General features: G+C 47.3%; 3 protein-coding genes across 19 annotated transcripts in view; 1 reads left to right on the top strand and 2 right to left on the bottom strand.

The window, feature by feature from the left end:
• The window catches only part of SEC31A (SEC31 homolog A, COPII coat complex component), a 41,040-nt gene extending 38,774 nt beyond the window's left edge, over nucleotides 1–2,266 (bottom strand). For all 10 annotated transcript variants that reach the window (XM_074540830.1, XM_074540831.1, XM_074540833.1 and 7 more), the window contains exons 1-4: nucleotides 2,106–2,266; nucleotides 1,617–1,877; nucleotides 995–1,077; nucleotides 353–476 (exon numbers count right to left, since the gene is read on the bottom strand). In XM_074540830.1, coding sequence (XP_074396931.1) covers nucleotides 353–476; nucleotides 995–1,073 — 203 coding nt within the window. In that variant the 5' untranslated portion in view covers nucleotides 1,074–1,077; nucleotides 1,617–1,877; nucleotides 2,106–2,266. The remainder of the gene's footprint in view (nucleotides 1–352; nucleotides 477–994; nucleotides 1,078–1,616; nucleotides 1,878–2,105) is intronic.
• Nucleotides 2,267–2,381: 115 nt separating this feature from the next.
• Nucleotides 2,382–8,684, top strand: THAP9 (THAP domain containing 9). Of its 4 annotated transcripts, XM_074540842.1 has the most exons (5): nucleotides 2,480–2,633; nucleotides 2,706–2,901; nucleotides 2,985–3,273; nucleotides 3,529–3,679; nucleotides 4,006–8,684. In XM_074540842.1, the coding sequence occupies exons 1-5, from the start codon at nucleotides 2,554–2,556 to the stop codon at nucleotides 5,954–5,956; spliced, it is 2,667 nt and encodes an 888-aa protein (XP_074396943.1). In that variant the 5' UTR covers nucleotides 2,480–2,553; the 3' UTR covers nucleotides 5,957–8,684. The 4 variants fall into 4 exon arrangements, with proteins under 4 accessions (XP_074396944.1, XP_074396942.1, XP_005485440.3 ...); XM_074540843.1 differs by lacking the exon at nucleotides 2,706–2,901 and having other exon boundaries at nucleotides 2,382–2,633; XM_074540841.1 differs by having other exon boundaries at nucleotides 2,382–2,633; nucleotides 2,706–3,273.
• The window catches only part of LIN54 (lin-54 DREAM MuvB core complex component), a 40,129-nt gene continuing 25,397 nt past the window's right edge, over nucleotides 7,268–21,999 (bottom strand). For 4 of the 5 annotated variants that reach the window (XM_005485334.4, XM_074540846.1, XM_014265793.3 and 1 more), the window contains 10 exons: nucleotides 21,079–21,234; nucleotides 18,619–18,835; nucleotides 17,839–17,912; nucleotides 17,489–17,686; nucleotides 15,500–15,591; nucleotides 14,258–14,329; nucleotides 11,864–11,966; nucleotides 11,533–11,670; nucleotides 10,611–10,813; nucleotides 7,268–10,292 (listed from right to left, as the gene is read on the bottom strand). In XM_005485334.4, the coding sequence (XP_005485391.1) occupies nucleotides 10,091–10,292; nucleotides 10,611–10,813; nucleotides 11,533–11,670; nucleotides 11,864–11,966; nucleotides 14,258–14,329; nucleotides 15,500–15,591; nucleotides 17,489–17,686; nucleotides 17,839–17,912; nucleotides 18,619–18,835; nucleotides 21,079–21,234 (1,455 nt within the window). In that variant the 3' untranslated portion in view covers nucleotides 7,268–10,090. The remainder of the gene's footprint in view (nucleotides 10,293–10,610; nucleotides 10,814–11,532; nucleotides 11,671–11,863; nucleotides 11,967–14,257; nucleotides 14,330–15,499; nucleotides 15,592–17,488; nucleotides 17,687–17,838; nucleotides 17,913–18,618; nucleotides 18,836–21,078; nucleotides 21,235–21,999) is intronic. The other variant, XM_005485336.4, reaches the window with a different exon arrangement.

Below are 21,999 nucleotides of genomic sequence, written 5' to 3'. Positions count from 1 at the left end.
GATGGTGCAATATGAAAAGCTGCAACCGTATTTTCACCATTTCACATTTTCTTCTGTTTTCTTGTGAATCCCAGAGGCTGCCTGAGACAAAGGGACCACACATATACTTAAAAAATTCTGTTTATGTCAATTCTGTTTATGTCAAAAATTCTGTTTATGTCATGAGCTGCTTTCTTAGAGTCCAAGCTTGCTGCCCCACAGTATCAGTTGCAGACACTTGCCTTCGTCTTTCAGTGCTGAACTTCTGCTTCTCTCCTCAACAAGTGCAGCCAAATCATGTGAAGTGACATTTCTATGCATATCACACATAACAGTTCCACACACTGAGCCTTTCTCTTACAACACTGCTTACCTGTGTGAGGAGGAGAATGTGGCACAGCTCTTCATATCCAATGAAGGGTCTGCTAAGTCCAACTCAAATATTTCCAGAGATGCACTTGTACTGAAGGTTGCATCCAGCTGCTGAGCTGAGGTACCTGTGAGCAAGCAAGCCTGGCAGTGAGAAGGGAATGATACACAGAGCAGTAACTGCAAATGCAGTACAAGAAGGGGAACAAAAACATCATCCTTTCAAAAAGGATCCTGAGATAGGGCCAGGTTTCTGTTACTCAGATGTTGTTCCACACAACTCTCCTCCCCATGGCCCCTTGTTTGGGTGCTTCTTAATGACTATGAGCAGGAAAAGCTTTGGGCAAGTACCTCTCCCTGACGATGCACAGAACACGATTAAAGGAGACACAAGTGCTTAGGATTGGTGTCACCTTTCCCTGGCAGAAAGGGGAGGATGCTGGCTGTCACTTGCAGAATGCAAAGCATGCTTTTATCAGCACAATGCAAGAACTCCTCTCAAAACCCCTCAACATACACCCCACTCCAGCCCCCAGGACACAGAGTAACTCCTCCAGCTTTCAATAATGGTGTACCCCTTCATTCATGGTGTGCAGCCACCGCACACAGCCCCAGGTCTGCCAGCACGTGCTTCCCAAAAACTCACCTGTGGCCAGGTAAATGGGGTGCTGCTGGGCAGGGCTCCATGCCTGCATGGCAGTACGGTCTACTTCCTTCAGCTTCATTGTGCTGGAAAGGAAGACCAAGAGAGGTGATGCTTACATGGTGCATGGTGAGGCTGCACTGCCACGGGATCAGGAGCCGCACTGGGGCTCGGCAGAGGGACCATATTCCTAAAGCTATCCCTCAGACAGACACCCAGGCCACCGTCTCCAGAGGACACCCGGGGGAGGGTAGGAACGACTCTCCATTAGCAGAATTACACTGACACGTAGAGGAAACTGACGGCTGCGGAACATAACACAGGAAAACGTGGGCAAAGCTTCAGCAGCTGTGCGAACCCTCTTCCCACAGCTCCGAGGCATCGGGCACCCTACAGCAGCTCTCTGCCTACCCCACGGAACAGACCCAGCCCCGGGAGGACCCTGCCCGGACCGTGCAGCCCAGCACCCTCAGCGGCTCCTTCTGGGTCCCCTTCAGCCCCCGAGGGCTCCCCCGCCCCGGGAGCGCCCGGCCCGGCCGGCGGGACCGCCACCCTCGCCCCGTTTCCGACGGGAGCCGGAGTGGAACAGCTGCAAACCAGAGCATTGCGCCGTGCCTGCCCTCACCTCGGCGTCCCCGGCGCTCGCCGTCCCCAGACTGCTCCAACGTGGCAGCCCCGGCACCGCCTCCCGGCCTCCACCGCCTTCCGGGCGCGCCCCGCGGCTTCCGGGCGGCGGCGGCGGGGCCGCGCCTTCCCGGCACGGGGCGGGAGCGGCGGGCAGCCGCGGGCACCGGGGGTGGTGGTGGGAGGGTGTGTGTGGGGATGTGCAGCCGCCTCCTTCCACGCGTGTCCTCCGTGTCCCTCGGGGCGGGAGCAGCCATCGGCCCTGGGGAAGAGGGAGACGGGTTAGGGGCGGCGGGAGCGGGGAGAGCTGGGGCACAGCGCCGGCAGCGCAGGGGCCGCCTGTCCTCAGCTCAAGGGCAGTAATCATGGCGTGCTCATGATGTGAACAGCAATGAGGCTCATCACGGGACAGGGGCCTCCCCAGGGCGGGGGAACGGCCCAAGGGTGCTCGGCCGGCTTCCACAGTCGGGGACAGCAGCCCCGGACCCACCTCCTCACGGCAGCCGGGGCACAGCTGCGCTGCCGCCTCCCGCCGGGCTCCGCGGCCGCTCGGCGGGCAGACGCCGCACGCGGGGCGGGCGCTGCCCGGGCCGCATGGCGCGGCTCAGCGGGGGCACAGCGGGAGAGGCGGCAGGCGCTGCCGGCCCCGCTATAAATAGGGGCGGGAGGCGCGGCTCCCATTGGCGCTCAGGATCGCCCCTCGCCACTGGCTACGCCCATTGGCCGCCGCCGCCGCTCCCGGTTGGCTCGGGCCGCCCCAGCTCCCGCCGCCGCCGCCGCGATGACGCGGCAGCGCGGCCGCGTCCAATGGGGCCGCGATCCGACGGGCCCGCCGGCCAATGCCGAGGCGGCGGTCGGGCGCGCGGGCGGCGGCGGCGGCCAATGGGCGGGCGGGCCGTGGCGCGCGCGCGGCGGCGGGCGCGGCGGCGGTGGCGGCCATGACGCGGAGCTGCTCCGCGCTGGGCTGCACCGCGCGCGACACCGGGCGGAGCCGCGAGCGCGGCATCTCCTTCCACCAGTGAGTGCGCCCGCCCCGCAGCCCGCCCGCCGCCCCTCCGTGCCCTCATCCCGCCGCATCCCTCTGCCGCAGGTTCCCGGTGGACGCCGCGCAGCGCCGCGAGTGGATCCGCGCCGTGAACCGCGTGGACCCGCGGAGCCGCCGGGCGTGGCGGCCCGGCCCCGGCGCCATCCTCTGCTCCCGACACTTCGCCGAAGGGGACTTCGAGTGCTACGGGCTGCGGCGGAAGCTGCGGCGCGGGGCCGTGCCCTCCCGCTTCCTCCCCTCGGTGCGGGCGGGTACCGGGCGCGCTCCCCGCTCCCCCCGGGCGTTCCGCCGTGTGCCGTGACCTCCCTCTCCTTCCCCCGCCAGGAGCCGCCGGCCGCCGGCCGCACGAAGAGCAGCACCACCGGGCGGGCGCTGAAGCAGCCGCTGCCCAGCCCGCCCGCCGGGGACCACAACTACAGCCTGCAGGGCCAGCGCGCCGCCCCGCCGAGGCCGCCGCCGCACGCCCCGCAGCACCAGGCGCAGCCGCCGGCGGCCGCCGGGACATGCGGCCCCGCGCCCCGGCGCAGGAGCGTGCCGAGCATCCTCAGGGAGCTGGCGGCAAAGCGGCAGCTGTCTGAGGAAATCGTGAGTTTGCTGCAGGCGCAGTTTTCAGGTACTGCCGGCACGCTCGCTGAGGCAGAGTGCTCTCCCTCGCCCCCGGTTCGCGTCTTTGCTTAACCAAGGAAAAGGCGAGGCACAGTGCTACCGTGCCTGAGCCCTGCACTTCACACCGGACTTCAGGACCGAGTTGTTCCAGAGGCCCTGCTGTGTTGCCTTGTATTCCGCAATGCATTTGTGGCATGCATCCCTCTGTTTGCAGCCATTTACTTCTTCCACTAAAGTTGCCCTTTTGTGATTTCTTAAACAGATTTGCCTCGAGAGTTGCACAGCTGGAGGCAGATGGCAGACTACTCACCAGAAATGAGGCAATTTGCTTGTCTTCTCCATCTCTACCACATTAAGGCCTATGATTACCTACGGAAGATTCTTCCCCTCCCTCATCCTTACAGCCTGACAAAGCAAGTTTTTAGTTATTCATTCATTCATTAGTTCATTCAGAATGTATTTCCAGTACTGGTGTAGAAATAGGCATAACAGATCTGTCCTGAAGCTGCTTTGTTACTTCCCTGCATGGTCAGTGCTTTCCTTGGTTGGGGTTAGAGGAAAGAAACTTGGACTATGCATGAGGGAAAGCAGGGCTGCCTTCTTGGCCCTGTATGTGTCAGCTTGCTCTGCAGCTTGGGGCATGGCTGACCATGCCCTCAGTGGTAAAATGTGCTGCCTGTTGTTCAACTTCTCCAGAACCACGTCTCCTGATCACATCCTGCCTTTTTTTTTTTTCCAGCTGGCTGTCTTATAATGAGGCTGCTGCAGGCTTCAGCAGTGACATTTTTCTCCAGCTTCAGGAAAAGGTGGAGAGAGGGGAGCAGGCCTGCCGCTGCTGCGCCGTGCTGGTACAGGACGTGTCCCTGCAGAAGCAGCAGGAGTGGGACCCACGGAGCAAGCAGCTGTCGGGCTTTGTTGACTTGGGAGCAGGCATCCTTGATGCTGATGAAGCTCCACTGGCATCAGAAGCAATAGTCCTCATGGCAGTTGGCATCTCCAGCCCTTGGACAGCTCCCCTGGGCTATTTCTTGGTGAACAGCACATCTGGCCCCTTCCTTGCTCAGCTCCTCCGTCAGGCCATCCATAAGCTGAACAGCGTTGGGGTCGTGGTGCTGGCTGTGACACTGGGGGCCTCTGCTTGTGGTGCTGAGACTGCCAGAGCTTTGGGCATCAGGATAGATCCCAAAAGGACTCGGTGCACTTTCCAGCATCCACCTGGTTCTGCTCACAGCATCGCATACTTCTTTGATGTTCCTCATGCCCTCCTGCTGATAAGGAATGCTCTGCAGTGCTTCCACAGGGTCCAGTGGCTCAGTGACACCATGTGTTGGCAGCATGTGGTGGAGCTGGCAGCTTTGGGTGAGCAGAGGGTGTTGGAGCCATGCAGTCCTGGGTCGGGCCGGGCTGGGAGTAAAGGGAGTTCCCACCTGAAGGTCAACCCTGCCTCCCTGCTGTTCAGCGAGGGTGTTGCTGAGGCACTGGAGCACCTCCAGAAGCTGGGCCTCGCCTCGTTTCAGAGCTGCAGCGGGACTGCCAAGTTTGTGCGGCTGATGAGCTCCCTGTGTGATGTGTTTTATGGCAGAGGTCCCTATGGAAGGGAGCCTTTGCTAGCTGGGAATTACACCAAAATAAGCAACCTCTTTGATGAGGCCAGGAGCTGCTTTGTCAACTTAACAGACTCGGTGGGGAGATACATTATTAAGAGCAAACGCAAACTGGGATTTCTGAGCTTGTTGCTCAATGCTGAAAGCCTCAAATGGCTTTCTTCCAACCACACGTGTTTAAAAGGCACTCCTTCCCAGCACCTCCACACACGTGCCTTCAGCCTGGACCCTCTGGAGCACTTTCTTAGGGCTCTCCAGCAAGCCTGTGGCAGCAATGGCAGCCCCACCTGTGCTGTGTTCCAGGCTGCTTACCACAAACTGCTGGCCAGCTGCAGCCTGATTCCCAGCTCACCGCCCAGCAGTGGCACTGCCAGCCCCTGGGACGTATCCCTGTCTCAGAGGAGAGCTCTAACTCTGGGCAGCATTCGTGCCCAGTATCACCCAGCTCCTGGGAGGCCTGTGGCCCCAGAGTTCCCCTACAGTGCAGGCCTGCTTTTGCCCAGCTGTGCCCTGAGCAATGCGCTGACAGATCTGTCACTGCACGCACAGAGCCTCACCTGCACGGCTGGCTGGGTGGCTGAGCAGCTGGCCTTGGACTTGCAGTGTGAGCCTTGTCTTGCCTCTCTGTTTGAGGCAGATGAGAGCAGGCTAAGATGCAAGTCAGTGCTCTACATACAAAAGTTGGGTGGCCTGAGTCTGCCGTCGGCCAGTGTGCACCACATAACAAGCATTTCAGAGCAAGTCCTAAACTGGTATGGCAAAGTAGGAAGTGCCAACAACAATACCAAGCTGTGGCATTTGTGTCTAGAACAGAAAGTCTTCCAGGAGCTTCTGGGAGAAAACCCCCTCTTTCCCACCCTCACAAAGCATTTATTTGAGGGGGAGCTGAGCATCAACAACCACTACACAGTCTTAGTAAAGGAAATAATACGGTGTTACTTGAACGTAAGAACACAGCCCATCCAACACCTGAATTTGAAATACCCTTGTGGAAGGCACCAATTGAAGAGACTGAAGGGAAAGCATTTGTTTCCATCACCACTGGCTAGCTGTCAGTCAAGCTTAACCCACACATCATCTTACTGAGTACTCTGGTTCCAGGGATGGCTGTTCCTTGCTGAGCTCAGTGCTGGACAGATCTAGGCAACACATGAGGAAACAATGCTGGCAAAACTAGTGCTGATAAGCACTGGTGTATTGGGCCACTGCAAACCTCCTAAGCAGAGTTTAACTGAGCAAAGCAAGGAGGTTTATCTGATCCCCTGTCCTTTCTAGCAGTCCTGCAGTATTTCATGAAATTTCATGGCAGGTCAGGACGAGCCAGGGTTGCTCCAGGTGCTGGGGCACTGCAGTGTCCCTGGAAGTGCTGGGTGGTTTTAGTGCTGCAAGCACTCTTGCCAGAAAAAAACTGGTATTTTATGGGGTTGCAGGGAATCACATGCACTGGCACTTTGATCTCACCAAAAAAATGTACTTTCTAAAGGCCAGGGGAAGGAAAGCTTGCAGAGCTTCTACTTAAATAGGAAAATAAAGATGTGAGAAGCAAGTGGCACTCAAGCTGTACACAAGCTCCTATCTCCTTTCCAATGTCCCATTGAACAGCTAAAGATGCTGGTCCAGTCTAGATCCTCTGGATAGTGCTGAGCCTGTGACCAGACTGTTGTGTCCAGTGGCATCCCCCCCTCCAGGGGCAGGAATACATGGGTGTGCTGCTGCAGGGCAAGCATTTCAGTTCTCATTTCATGGCCCTATCCTCCCAGGGCTGGCCCGTGTCCTGCAGCCCAGGGCACATGGCACTCCCCACTGATCACCTGAAGCATAGCTTTGATGCCACCAAGTAGGAGAGGCTCCTTCAGGTTGCTCATTTCCATGGCAGGAAGCTGCCTCCAGTGCTTTGCCTGGAACAGCAGAGTTTGGCAGAACTGCTGCCAAGGGGTTTCCCTTTGCCATGCAGAACTGGGGCTGCATCCATAGAGATGGAAGCTAACTGCTTACCACAAAACCTGCTGTTCAGTCACTTTCAAGATCCATGATGGAACTGGGATGAAAACTGGGGATCTGCCACATCCTAGGCAGTAATAATATTAAAGGTATCATTCTGCCTACCAGTGACTTGACAAAACTGTCCCTGGCTGGTTTGGGTTTCTCCTCCTTCCCTTCCCTTAGTTCTGCTGCAGCCAACCCCTCAAGCTTTGCTTGGAGAGCAGCAGCACCACAGGAATTCATACAATCACTGCTGGGAGGAACAAACCAGAACCTCTGGGCTTTTCTTTCCCCAGTCCAAATACCTATGCAAAAAACCACGTTGAAGCCATCACAGTCACAGAGCCATTCCAGCTACAAGAGACTTTGCAGGAAATTATTCCCTCCCCTCTGTATGTGATTTTTGGGACAACATTTGGCAAAATGCTGCTGGAATCTCAGCAGTGACAGATTGGTTGCAATCATGTAATGTTGGAACACTCGCACTGCCTCCACCTCCAGCCCTAAGATGAGTAGTTATGAACTACATGGAGTAGTAGCCATGGAGTGCTCTGCATGACAGCACACCAGTAACCAAGGGATATTTATTTATCTCTGGTAGCATTTGGTCTCACACTGAAAATCCAAGTCAGCACTTGCATCAGAAGTGGACCTAGTATTAACAATTTATTTTGGTATTTCAGTGACAAACCTGTGTATATTTGTCAGTGCTGAAGCAAAGGAGTGCAAAAAAATCATATTTACAGAATAGTATAAATGTTTATTTTTTGTGATTTATCTGCCTGTTTTATTTGTACAATATAGAAAAGTGTATTCTTTGAATAGGTCTTGTAAATATAAATTTAATTTTTCTACTTTTGGATGTAAACAGAACTATAAAATGAATCCTTGCCCCATTCCCAGTTACTTTTTATGTAACTGGATGAACTTGACTGTTAATCTTGTCCAGCAGTTTGATGCAAATGGCTAAGGAAGTACAAAAACCAATTCATACACTCTACACCAGGGAGAAGGGAGAGAGGAATCCAAGCTTAATATTTGAGAAAGCTTGTTCAGAACAAAATAGAAGAACTAAGAGCATTTGATTGCACCTTCAAAGTCTTTACAAGCAAAATATTCTCCAGCAATGCCATCATACATAATTACAACTGTTATCTAAATTTCACAAGTGCTTTTGCACACTGTATATAAATACACATCACAAAAGGTGCAATTTAGAGTAAGACACTGAATATATACAAAATTAACACAGATTGAAGTCTAAACAAAAGGCATATTGCAATCTGTTTGAAAAATAACGTAAGTAGGTATTACTTTATTCACTTACACTAATTTACATTTATACAAATCTTACTGGACAGACTATATTAGGTCACTAGAAGGGAACAGAATATCTGCACTATCTACAGGTAAAGTTACTGCACTGATTTTTTAGTAAATCCAAGTCCTAATAATGAAAAAATGTGGCATTTACTTACAGGAGAGGTGGATTCCCTTTTCAGAGATTTGCACAAACATTGCTATTTGTGCTCAGGGAGATGTCCTTAGCAGACAGAGCCCTTCAGGCAGGTCAGACCTGGTCTGTGAGCCCACCACTGCTGCTGACTGCCTCCCAAGCCCTTCATGCCTCCCAGGCATTTCAAGGAGGCACCAGGGAAGGGTCAAGGGCCTTCTGTGCAGTGCACAGGGCTGGGAGGTGAAGCATCCTCTCACCCTACTGCCTTCACACACAGAGGCACAAATCTCTGCTGCTGGCGTGCCTAGCCCCTACCTCTCCCCAGCCTGGCCCTGCATTTCTCTGTATTTACAGTTTTATAGAAGGAATGCAAAATCCCTTTTGGAAAAACATAGCAGTTCAGGCTGCAATGAGACAGGTAATAAAAATGCCTGTGATTAAACATGGTTAATGGATGTTCATGATAGGTAAGTAACCCACCAGGTTAATTCTGCAAATGTATTCCACTATCAAAAATGTGATATTGCCTGTAACAAATACTGAAAAAAATCCCCTGCCTTAGTCTGTGCCCAGCTATAGCTGATTGCCCCCCATTTAGTGTAAAAGGATTTGTGCCTGGTTTTGTAGCAATCCTGATTCTGTGCTAGTACTTTCTCTGATCACAGCTCTCACAATTATTCTAAACAACACTAAAAGAGCCCTTATGTCAAGCAAATTGCCAACATGGAGAGGAGCAGCATCCTGAATACCCACAGCAGGCTGAACATGATCCCTACCCACATTTGCAAGTCGATTCAGATGCAGATTGTCATCTCCAGTGACTTCAGCTTCTCAGGCCTAAACACTTTCCCAAGGTTACAGCTTGATCCTAGAAAACAAGGGACTGCACAGCCTACTTCCAGTGAGGGATCAGGCTGCTGCAGACCTCTGAAAAACCAAGCTTCACCCAAACAACATCAATCTGCTACACACTCAGGTAACGCTACACGGGGCAGACAGCCTGGCATTGCGGCATGCCTGCTCTTCCTCACTGCTGAGGACAGGCCACACTCTTAGCCTTCAAGTTCCAGCTTAAGAAACACCTGAGCACTCTGCCCCATTCCTATCAAAAATTCCCTGTAATGCCATTCACCTCTATACTCCTTGGGCCCTGCTCCAGAAACATTCTCCACCACTTGCTCAGTGCTATATCTGCAAGCAACCCCTCTGCATTATTGCCTATGCATCTCACAGTGCTCCATGCACTACAGGGACATGCTGTGTCAGGTCCTAAATACAAGTACTACCTTCCATTTAGATGCTTATTTCTACCTATTTCCTTTCAGAATTCTCTTGGATACACTGGTACCTCCATATTACAGGCCTGTCAGCAAAAGCATGACCTGGCTGTTGACATCATCTGTGTTTTCCTGTATGCACAGTGATGCAAATCCATACACTGTAAATAATATATATTATAATAATTTATAATTATTATTCAGACAATTATTCTGGGGGAAAGGGGAGAACACATCTAATGTTTAAGAAACCCAGGGTAAAAGCTGTACATTGGGAAGAACTGACTTTTAGGTATTGTCTGACATAGAAGAGGATTTAGCTAAGATTTAAAAGGCTCTACATCTTGTTATAAAAGAATTTCTCGTTTCAATCTTACATGGGTCAATTTACAACAAGCACCAAATTAACAAATATTATTAAATCCATCCTTTATGCTAAACCAAAGTGTCCCTGTGCCTTAAGTGTTCTGTTGAGTCCGCTTCATTGTGGCTCATGTGCACGAGTCAGCAGTTCATGGCACAAGGGTCACCTTTGGACTTCCCTGCAGAGCTGATAACCCTCATGAGACAGCGCCCAAACTCCTCCAGGATCATGCGCTCTGCCGCAGCTTTGGACTTGCCCGTCTTCTCCGCCTGCTCTGCCTGGGCCAGGAGGCATTCACAGGTTGCATCGGCCACCTCCTTGGTGACAAATGTGAAGGGCAGCCTGAAACAAAGGAACATCCACTTAGTGTCTGCAAAAGCACAAAGGGACTAACTCCAGGGCTGGCAACTTTTTGGTGTGAGGACTGATGAGATTTCACCTGTCCTATTACTTCCGAGGGCTTTTAGATAGTGAATAAGCCTCAGTTACGAGCCAAAGGAACTGGTGGGGCAGAATCCCTACTGTTACAGGAATAAAGTGTTCCACTCACCTGACTGCTCCCACCTCTACAGCATACACAGACAAGGCTCAGAGGTGGCAGGGACATACCTGTCACACACATCAAACACAAAACTCAAAGAGGGTGCAGCATTAACTTACTTCCCACCACCACTGCTGAGTGCTGGTGCTGGCCTTGTCAGCAAGTCTGAGATCTGGGAAGATAACTTGGTCTTTGCAGCAGTCTGCTGCTGCACCCTGACCTCTGCAGCATCTGCTAAATGCATCAATGTCTTTCGCTCCGGGCTTTCTTCAAAATTTTTACAGCCAATGCATTTGCATATGGAAGAACACATGATTTTTGCCTGAAAGAAACAAACAAAACATAAGAAACCTGTTGCAAGTTTGACTCCCCTTATGAGAAACCACAACAGAAAGGAGATCTTATTTTAATCTCTTCCCAACTAACCACTAGAGCCAACTCTCAAGCAGTGGTCTTCTCTCTAAATTCTTACCTCAAGTTGAGATGTCCCAGATGTATACTTCAATCGAATCATAGAGCATAGAATGTAAATAAGTGGTTTCCCACTCATCCCTTTCTTCATCAACCTCCAGTTTCAGGTGCAATTTAGATAGCTGAGTTTTGAGAAAGGGCAGTCTGTCTCTACACTGTCTCTACATTCACAGACTGATCAGTTAGCAGATGAAGTAACAACTTCTGCTTTTGAATTCCACAGACACATTCTATCCCACAGCATCTGGGGGATGCTGCTTCAACTCCTCCTAGGGACTTGGTACAGCAGATTTCTTTAGGAAATGGTGATATTCAGTAAAGAACAAATCCAAGCCTAAGTTCAAAGTTGCTAAATAGTTTAAAATTAAAATTACAGAACAGTAGCAACCAAATTTTTCCATGTACATGACTTTCTATGTGCAAACTTCTGGGAGAAGGGGTAACATTACAGGAATGGAAACAAACAGAAGAGAAAACATTATAGCAATACAAGGAAGAGACAAAGCAGAGAGAAGTCACTACACTAAAGGGGAAAAGCTGCTATTGTTCAAATGAGATAATGCTTCATACCTCATAACATTCGCAGTAGTTTTTGAGACATCCCGAGCGCTTACAGTTACACCCTTTGCTGTGCCTCCGATCCGATTCTCCCTCCTTTCCTTTCCCTATTTTGGGCTTGAAGGCTTCAGGGTTTCTGTCCAGGCAGGCCTGTCAATGCAGACCCAAAGGGTCAGTCATTGCATGCAGGGAGCAGAATTTAGAGGTGCAATAAGAGGACTTAAGCCTTGCACATGTGGGAGGAGATCAGGGCATTATACACCCACTCTGCCCCACTCTGGAGCTTCAGAAAAAAGAAACTAAATGACTTTGATCCCAGGGAGCAGGGGAAGAGGCCCCTCACCTTTATTGCTTTTTGCCTATCATTTTCATGGTCCAGGTTGTTATAACAATTTGTGCAGTTGCAGTTATTGCAGAATTCACCGTTTGCAAAACAGTCACAGTACCTGAAACAGAAGATGCAGAAGGCATTTGTAAATATTGACCATTACATTGGTGTGTGAGTATTGACTCCCACACTGCAGTACCAGAAGTCCTTACTCTGGCATCAATATGGATAAGAGTCATTCTATGCTCAACTCCACACACACAAGCAGTACCAACCTCACTGCAGAGCCAAAATCCTCTCTAGTGCAAGTCTAGCAGCTGTCTAAAGACACAGGAGGAGCTCAAGGGTGTTCCCTGAGCTCATCACATAGCACAAATCCCCCAAGCAGCCAGAGAAGTTAATGAGACTTCTTCTGAGAGTGACTCTTGGGTCACCCACATACTGAGGCCCAGTCTGCTGCAGCCACGTTACAGCCAGCTCCTGAGCCAGTCAGCCCAAGCCAGGAGCCCTCATACAGCCAAAAAAAAGGCAAGCAATTGGAGTGACAGTTCACAGGCAAACTAACCCAGAAAGGAGCTTTTTTTGTTGTTAGTTTTGCCCTTGAGTTGGGACGGAAGAAGAGAAAAGGGATAACAATTGGTACATCTCAGCAACCAGGGGAAGGATCTGAATGAGTATAAAGCAGACTTTAAAAAGGGACACATATATGAACAAAAAGCAGCAAAACATGGACAGGGAAAGCCAATCATGTTGCCATGCCTCTTATGCACCTCTGGTGCCTCCCATCAAAAACAATATCTCACCAATCCACAGACTCAAAGATCTAATACATGGAAATTCCACATTCGTTCCCAGCTCAAACATGGCTTTAGGCCACAACAAACTCCAACATGTTTCAAAGCTTCCAGGACTACCACCAGCTAATAGCTGAAAACTGCTGATCCTCTTCACTTGCTTTGCAAATCCTGCTGGGGGTGTGTGGTCATTTTTTGAAGCCTAAACCCATTGCTAAACTGGCCTTCTGTGGCTTGCCCAGCCTAGCACGACGTAAATGAGATTAGGGCTGCCCTGGAGCTCACTGCAACCCTTCATCAGGTTGAACTGGATTTTGGAGATTTTTAGCATCTTGAATGGTCCCAGAGACAAAACTAAATCAAAAGCTTTTACAACCTGTAATAGCTCTCCTTTCTTTTTTAAAATTCAGTGGTAGAACAGTCCTGGTTTCCAAAAGAACCAGGGCCAGCATCAATCCAGAGAAAATAACTGAGTTGACTTCTTAGTAGAAAAGGCTATGTGCCTTCCTTACATGAGCATTTGGGAAAAAATAAGTTCCCCTCCAGACAAAAAAAAAAACCCCAACGTTTTACTAGTGAGAAAGCACCTGTGCCAGAGTGAATTAACCATCTGCTCTGCACCAACACCCAGAACATATAACATGAGTGAACATTCTGAACGTGCAAACTATTCCCAGTGATGCCAATTCCTCTCCCAGCATTTCTAGTGCACATTCAGGCACCAAAACCTAACCCCTACACCTCTAACATACATTGGGCACTGTGAGGTCAGTCATGTATGCAAAATATCTGAAAAACAGCTACACATCTTCCTGCTATGCAACAGAGAAGTCTGAGACCAGGAAACACAGGGCACACCTCCCCATACACAGGTGGGTGCACTACACAAAAAGACACCCAAGCTCAAGAGTTCAAACAAACTTCTTAACTTGGGTTCAGATGCCATTGCATCACTTCCCCTTCAAGTACCACACCCCTAGTTTCCTCTTCATTGTCTAGGATTCAGGGAACCACAGATTAATTTCAGTATCTCCTCCCATTCCTGTCCCAGAAATATCAGTAAACTGGCTCTGATCAAGGTGAAGAAACTCTCCTCAGCTCCAAATGCTTTTGTGTCAAATTCTTACAAATACATGGAAAGGAGCAGCACAATATCTCCTGGATAAGCAAGAGGTAGACCTATCAGTGAAGAATCACTGCTCTATTTTATCTTTTAATAAAATATACAAAGCCCAATTTTTCTGAAGTATTTGATCTAGGATGGTATTATTGATGCACTTCATCAAAGTACAGTAAATTCCCACAAATGATACTATGAGATACCATTTCACTCATGGTACCAACAAGGCAACCAGAGCTGCTGAGTGGAATTGGCTCCACCATGGTACATGATGCAAAATCAGACAATTTTATATGTCATGGTCCATATAGCTCACAGGAGCTGCAAAATGACACAGGCTCTGCAACAACTCCACCAATATCCACTTTAAATCAGCATCTAGACATAAAATTTCTGAATGTACTTCAAACCATTATAGTCTCATACTTGGTGCACATTTGTGATGTTAAAAATAAGGCTTAAAAGAAAAAAAAAACTGTACCAAGCTGTACTTACAATTTCAAACACAGAGACTTAGTACAATTGCAAGGCTTCCTGGGGCGGTTTGCAGACTCAGAAGAAATTATTCTGGGGGGAGAAAAGAGCATTTATATTTACAGTTTTATCAGTTTCTTCCTATTTTAAATTCATGTAAACAGCTCAAAATAAAAACTTTGAAAAAAATCTTTCTATTCCCCTTGCATTAGATTTTTGGCTGACTGTGTTTAAGTAACTGTTATAAATAGTGCCTTTGCAACCCAGAAGGAGATGGATTATTTGCTGTAAATTTGGATGCATGCCTGAAGTAGAAATTAGGCTTTAAAGCTAGAGGAAGCATAACTAAAAACTGGAGTCAGGGAAACCTTCCCCAGAATCCCTTCAGTGGGACCAGATCCAACCAAAATTCATGCAATGTGATTGTGCCTTTTCTTTTGTTCTCCTTGGAATTAAAAAAATCCAAGAAAACAAAAAAATACCCACTCTGGAATAATGGAAAAGCAAGGCAAACCACAGTATTCAGTTTTCAGATAAATTCTATAGCAGACACGGTCTTTAACTGCTCCTAAGACTTGGATTTTGTGCCACTAATCACATCTGATGAGATTTGTTCCATCCCTATCCAGCAATTTCTGCACGTAATACCAGGGAGATTAAATCAAACCCGTTCATTTGAATAGCTGCATCTGGATTTGGGATTAGTTTGCATCAGTTGAGGCTGCAGCAACAAAAAGCAACTTCATGTTCACAATTTCCAGCAAACAGTAACACAAAAGGACTGTGCAGAACAGCTAAGCCTGCTGAATTGGCTAAGGGAAAATAATACATGTTAGCTGTTATTTTCATCCTTAAAGGAAAAATGCAAGACTGAAAAAACCCAAAGCCTCCTATCAGGATCCGTTTTGCTGTTTGGTTGAATTTCTGCATGTGTTAAGCACGTAGCTTATATGTTGTCCAGAACATCTCTGCAGCAATATTGAGAAATAGTTGAGGCCTGTAGCTCACAGGTGCTGTTGCAAATAAAAAAAGAGAAACAGGGAGCTTTCAGGTCAACTTCCTGCTACATGAATTCAAAAAACAGAAAGGAAAACACAGCTTTGATCAAGAGGCTGGCTCAAATGTCAGAGAGATCCACACCCTTCAGTCAGAGGTAAAAATCACAGCACAGCAGACTTGAGAATTCCCCAAATCACACTCCAAGACCTCAGGCTTATTCAAGCAGCCTATTTTACAGGTTTTGGGATTTTTTTAAGAACTCACCCATTAAATGGCAGCCGTGCCTGGGACTGGACACTGGATGTCCCTGTGAAGCCAGTGTTGCTTGCTATGGATACATAGGATGACTGTTGGAGCTAACAAAACAAAAAGGTTAATGCCTGACATGAAAGAAATTATAAACAAGAGGATGTGTTGCTAGTATTTTAATTAACTTAATTAACTACAAAAATAACTTGCTTCTAAGAACACTTTTAGACACTTATAGAATCTGGACCAGGTGGCAACTTCCTGCCTCCATACTTAGCATAAAAATACTATTTTAGATTGTACTTTTTGTTGTCCATCAGAGTGTCTAGATGCACACAGATGACAGGGATAACACACAGAAATGTTCAGACCACAAACAGCTCCTGTTCCTAAAAACATGCTCATTTTCCCCCTAAGAGAGCAGAATCACTTCCTACACAAATTAGTAGCTTCCTTTATATACAAGCTACTTACTATGAAAGTAAGCAAAATGGTTTGCATTCCAACTCCTCTGCATACCTGAACCCACCATTTATTTTTCACATTAAAAAACCAAAATCTCATAAGAACCTGCCAAACAACACTGCTCTGAGCTATCTTCTTTAGCATTACCTACAAGCAGCTGTTTGCTCCTGCTGGGACAGGTTCTGGGGACATATTGGCACGTGGCAAGATACAGACCTGCTGGGGCCAGGCAAATGGGGGCAAGCTGTGACTGGAACACAAACCTCAGAGGAGAGGTCCAACAGATGCTAGTGTTAAGTAAAATTTGGAGATCTAGACTGGAAGGACACAGTAACAATCTTCAGGGTCAAACTGCAACTGTGACAAAATCAAAAGGCAACCAGAAACCTGTCTGGTACCAGTAATGCCAGGAAATATCAGCGTCTTTGTTTCTACAATCTTCAGTCTTCAGCAGGACATTTCATTTATTCCCTTTTCATCCTGGTCATATCCTGGCAAAGAGCAAAAAACTAATCCCTAGGCCTCAGTTGGAGTGACTGGTACCAGCTGCTTCTGACCCCTGGCAACGTGCTTAGCATTAACTAACACCATTTTATAATGAAGACAGCCATTCTCTGTGACCAAGCAGGTGACATATATGCTGCCTTGCTCCTCATCATCAGGCCCTGAAGGTCCTGTGAACCAAGCAGACAAAACAATAGGATTTCTTTTTCCTCTCCCTACAGCTCCCAGGATGTTGCTGAAGGACACGAGAGAACACAAGCACACCACCACTCAAGGTGAAGGGAAAAAAGGGAAGTTTTATTCTCTGACTCCAATATTTATAGTTTTACAAAAGTGACAGTGGATTGGAAGGTGACATTGACACCTCTGCAATGACACTGGTCAAACTAGCAGTCTATCAACTCTCTCCTCCTCTATAAAGGAATGAAAAACAATGAGTTATTTACAGAAAGTGTGTGAGAAAATTCACTACAAGAATGTCAACATCAGAAAGCTTAGAAAATCTTAAAAAACCAGAGTGACACCAGGATTCCTGGTGGTGACTGTCAGGGACCAGGGAAGTGTAACAGCACACAGAGCAGTTATAAAATCAAGCTGTTCCAAGTCCTAAGTGACCTGTACTCTTTCATATGATTTTCAAGTCTAGGTTATGATTGCTAAAGTGACGAAGCAAACTGTTTATCAAGATCTGACCCAATATGCAGGGTCTAGGTGATTAGAAATTCCAAGCTGAGATCTAGGTGATTCAAGTAAGTTGGCATTATAAATTCTGTACACTACTCAAAATTGCACTACACTGATTCTGCCTACAGAAATGCTGTGCTATTATGCTAATAAAAACTCCTCTGAGAAAACAAAGCTTTAATTGCAACCATGACTGAAATTAAAGTGCCATCATCATTCTGCCAAGGGTCCCCCTAACAGGAACTGTTGCCTCAGTGCCAGGTGGCAGTCACAGAGCAGAAACCTTTAAGAGAAAGGCAGAATATTCCACAAGAGCAGCATTTACATAACCATCTCTGGGAAAGGCCATACCTGTGTGACATACTGAGCTGGAAGGACTGCATAGCCAACATTTCCTGTGCCAGGGGCTGGTGCCAGCACAGTGCCTGGGGGGAGGTTGGTGAGGTTGGGCTGGATCTGTGGCAGTGGAGTGGCTGGCATGATAAGTCTTTGTTGGGGCTGACTGGTAGTGACAATTTGAGAAGTTGAGTTGATTGGTTTGGGCACCACCTGGAGAGAAAAGAGCTCTTTATGAAATCAGTGTTTCAATCATTCAGAACACACTTTGATTAGTAGAACAGTTCTTTACAGAGCTGGAAGCAGACTTTTATCTGTGCAGCCAAACCAGGTCAGGACTATTACATGACTCAGAGCCAACTCACCTGTTTCACAGTCTGTGCTGGCACTATGGGAACTGACATCCGCACGGGGGTCGCGTTCACCACCACGGGCTTCGCTGGGGTCAAGAAACAACATCACATCAATGTCTGTTAGTCACTCCAAATCCACAGTTCAGCCCTTCAGACTGTCACATGTGCACAACACAGAGGTACTTAGCACTGAAACTCATGTCTACACCCAAGTGTTGCATGCCAACACCTTTGTAAACAGGTCTATGGCACACATTTCACAGCAATGGATTAAAAAATCAGCCAGGGTGCAGACCTCCTCTGGACACTGCTGGATTTCCTCTGACACTGATGATTTCCCTTACATCCCTTTTCCCTTTGAAATCTTTTATTCCATCACCCCTCTGGAAAGCATGGACAGAAACCAGCAAAAACACCTGACACTTCTAAAGCAATTAACATGGAAGGATCTTCATGTTACAGAAGTTTTGGCAATATGTTTGTGGGCTGTCCTGCCTTCATGCTCTTCACATAGAGGAGATGGGAGAGGCCATGAAGCACCCACAAATCTGGTCAACTGGGGAAAAGCAACCTAAAATGCTCCCAGGATTCAGGCCCAACTACAGAGCAATTTGACACAAAGGAGCACCAGAGGTAGCAGCAGAGTATGGAATTTATGGAAGTCTTACCACAAAACCAAGTACATCTGGCAGTCTTCACAGATCTCTGTTATGTATTCATTTTAATTGTTACAGAACAAACATGAAAGAAAAACCAACAGAGGCTTCAGACAGTGTCCCCAGCAGCACTTACCCTGTTGCAGAGGCTGAGTATTCGTACTGGGATTTTGACTGGCAGATTGGGCTGAACTACTGGCTGTTGTGGCAGTAACGAGTCTGACATAATGGAACTTGCTCCCAGGTACCTGAATCTGCTGAACATTGGGTGCAGTTGCCAAGGGAATAATTGTCTTAAATTGAGATGTACCCACTCCTCCTACAGTAATGGTCTGCACTGCTGATTTCACAGCCTGTTAAGCCAACACAGACAGCACAAAGTTACTTGTACAAAGGCAGAAAGAACATCAATATGTTTATTTCTCAATTTGTCAGTGAGCAACTCTAGCATAACATTTGCACCCTTGAGATGGAAGACAGTTACCCTCTTTTTGCTTTCAAAAGTAAACCAGATGCAGAGATTAAATGCCTCTCAACATCTCAGAGTAAACTCAGTTCCATTTTCAATGCTCTACACCAAACACCAGAGTAAACTAGTATTTACATGAGTAGGGCGACTCAGGCCACTTCACAAGATACAACATCTGCCAAAACTATTTCCAGTGCCTACAGAGAACATGGCTTGGTTTGTCTTCCACAATCAAACAACCAAACATAGAAATATTCCTTTTATTAAAAGCACATGGTAAGAACTTGCAGAACAGTTTGTCTGGACTGCATCATAATTTATCTGCATATGTACAGATATGTCCTGTTAAGAAAGTTGGTAATTAATCCACAGAAATCACTGTGCAACCCTTGTGAGGAAAAGGGAACAGAATCCATAACTGATGGACATCAGAAAGAGTACAAGCTGAGAAATGAAAGAAGCAAGAACAATGAGAAGTAGCAAAACAAATTCATTAAGAAAAAAGGCAAAATGCTGAAAGAAAGTGAGCTCAGCAGACCTGTGCTACCTTACAGCTTGAATCTGCAAAAGTTCATATTTCCAACTTTTCTCAAACTACAAACTAATAACAAGAAAGTTTAATTTCATTTAAACACATTCATAAGTCTACTGTTTGACAGCAGCCTCTTTTACCAGACCTGCTCAACCTCAAACCTTGATTTCTTCTTTTTCCTGCTTCCATTTAACTTTTTTTTAGAGCTCAGCTTTTTATTCTCAGTATCATTTACTATTGGTATAAAGCATTACTATTGGTCCTTGACATCAAGTTAAAGTATTACGCTTGGTTGTCAGTATGATGTGAATTCTTATGAGAACATTTTCCCAGCTGCCCAGTTTTCAGCAACTACAGAAATGAAATCTCAGTTTGCACACATTTCACTAGAAAAACAACCCTGCTCTTCTAAAAGATGTTTTCTTGGGATGTTTTATTTTTCTTAAGACATTTTATACCTTAACAAGCCAGAGCATCAAAATAAGCACTATGTGCAAGCATGGTCACAGACGTTGTCCAAGGGAGACCTGTTCTCTCCAGCACACAAATGAGCAGCTGCTATCCAAGGACAACTGGGAAAATTGTCAAATTCAAGGGACAGTTCTCTTCTAAAGGCATGTTCTTGAGCCCAGTGAAGACAGGTGAAGCCCTTGAGTTGTGTCAGATAGCTTTGCAACAGAACTCCCACAGACATCTCCATTTTTTCATTTAGGGTGCTTGCATTAGAGAGACTTAACCTTTTAACAACTATTTCAGAAGACAATTTTCTCTGAGGAAAAAACCAGTTCAAATCTCTGTGGTGTCCATACTCCCATATCAGTATTCCAATTATTTCCTGTATCAGTAAGATAAGACTGGGAAAATCTGTCTGAGTGTCTGGTCTCGTGTTGTACATGTGTGTCCACTCCCTGCTATATCCATACTCTGGATATATTTACACCCATTCACATCCCTTCACGTTTACCACAACAAGAGTACAGAAATTGCAATAGAAAAAGATTTACCTAAGATCACAAAAGAGGAAAACAGCAAAAACTGTCATTTGTAAGAAAGGTCAGTTTTGTCTTGTGATTAATTAATGCAAAACTATTTATAAAAGCTATTAAGGAAAAGCCCATTTTTCTAGAAATGAGACATGGGAAATAAATAATTTCTGGTTCTGCAGGTTTCAGCCCAGACCTCTACAGCAGGAATGTGAACTCCACTGCTGCAAACCTCAGAAATACCTGGAAAGCAGCCCTAGGCAGTGGCATAGAAACATTGGCAGAAGAGAAAGAATCACCCAAAGAACTCCTCCTTGTGTCACAGGAGATTCAGCAGACAGAAACAAGAATTTGCACCAAGTAGGGCTTTCCAGGCTGGAAAGCTACTGTCTAATAGCACAGCCCTGTATGGGCTTGCACTGGTTTGCAGCCCTCAACTGAAGCAGTACATTATATATACACTCCTTGGGGCATTGCTTCTGCCAGTTCCTAAGCAGACACCATCCCAAGAACAGCAGCGGACAGAGCGCTGCCGAGCCGTGCTCCAACACCGCAGTTCCCAGCAAGCAATGACACAGACACAGCAGAAGACAAAGCAAAGTCAGTCTGTACCTGGGTGGTTGTGTGGTTGACTATGGCCTTCCCAGGGGAGGAGGGTGCTGACTGCTGCACTGTGAGGATCTGCTGTCCTAACGCTACATTCAGTGGGACGCCCACCGTCTTCTGGGGGGAGCTGGGAGGCTGGGAGGCCACTGACACCACTGTTAGCTGCTTGGCAAAACAAAAAGCAGTTTAAACCTCTGTGCAGGATACAGGGCCCTGTACATACACATTCCCCTCCTCAGGACAGCACAGCTCTCCACCAGAACAGAGCTCTTTCTGTGAACAAGGGCCCTGCATTTAACCACAGCTCACACGGGTCCAGCTGTAACAACAGAGCCCTTAGAACCTTGAAGGCATCACTGGTTTCCAGCACCAACAGGCTCCTGCAGAAACCTAGCACAGCATCTGGGTGGGAGTAAGATGTTGTCTTTCCATTTGTTTTATTGGGTTTTTTTTTAAGGAAATCATCCCATTAAAGCCTGAGCATTGTCAAGAGGGATCTTCTAAATAAAGACATCATAATTGGTACAATGACCATTTCATAATAAATAGAAATTTTAAAGCTGTTCAAAAGAAAAGAAAATTCTCATCTCATACTACTGATTCAGTCAAAGTATAAGAACATCAGTACTTTCAAATCTACACTGCAGTTTCCCAGAGATCCATTCTTCTGACATTTCTGCAGAGTGCAGTGTTTATAAACACTCTATATAACCACACCCTTCCCAAGGCTGGTTTTCTACTTTTTGTTGTCAACTTCCTAATGTTTTAAGAAAAATCAGATACTTAGAATTGCTTATTAACAGTAAATTCAGGATGAAACCCTAAAGAGTCTTTTCACACCCACTCCTAGTTAAAAAAGTAACTTCAGAATAAAAATTAACTTCTTTATGTTGCTTCTCTTACTAATAACTGTCAAACACAAGTCTT

This window comes from Zonotrichia albicollis, chromosome 5 (assembly GCF_047830755.1).
Source record: "Zonotrichia albicollis isolate bZonAlb1 chromosome 5, bZonAlb1.hap1, whole genome shotgun sequence".
NCBI lineage: Eukaryota > Metazoa > Chordata > Aves > Passeriformes > Passerellidae > Zonotrichia > Zonotrichia albicollis.
The sequence above is the reverse complement of the archived record's forward strand: the minus strand, read 5'-3'. Positions and strand labels throughout refer to the sequence as shown.

What these genes read in the sequence shown, in the direction of transcription:
- THAP9 (XM_005485383.4), top strand. Translation starts at nt 2,397, where the DNA reads ATGACGCGGCAGCGCGGCCGCGTCCAATGGGGCCGCGATCCGACGGGC. An exon ending in GCTGCAGGCGCAGTTTTCAG is followed by an intron (nt 3,274 to 3,528) that starts GTACTGCCGGCA and finishes TTTCTTAAACAG; the next exon opens with ATTTGCCTCGAGAGTTGCAC. An exon ending in CATCCTTACAGCCTGACAAA is followed by an intron (nt 3,680 to 4,005) that starts GCAAGTTTTTAG and finishes TTTTTTTTCCAG; the next exon opens with CTGGCTGTCTTATAATGAGG.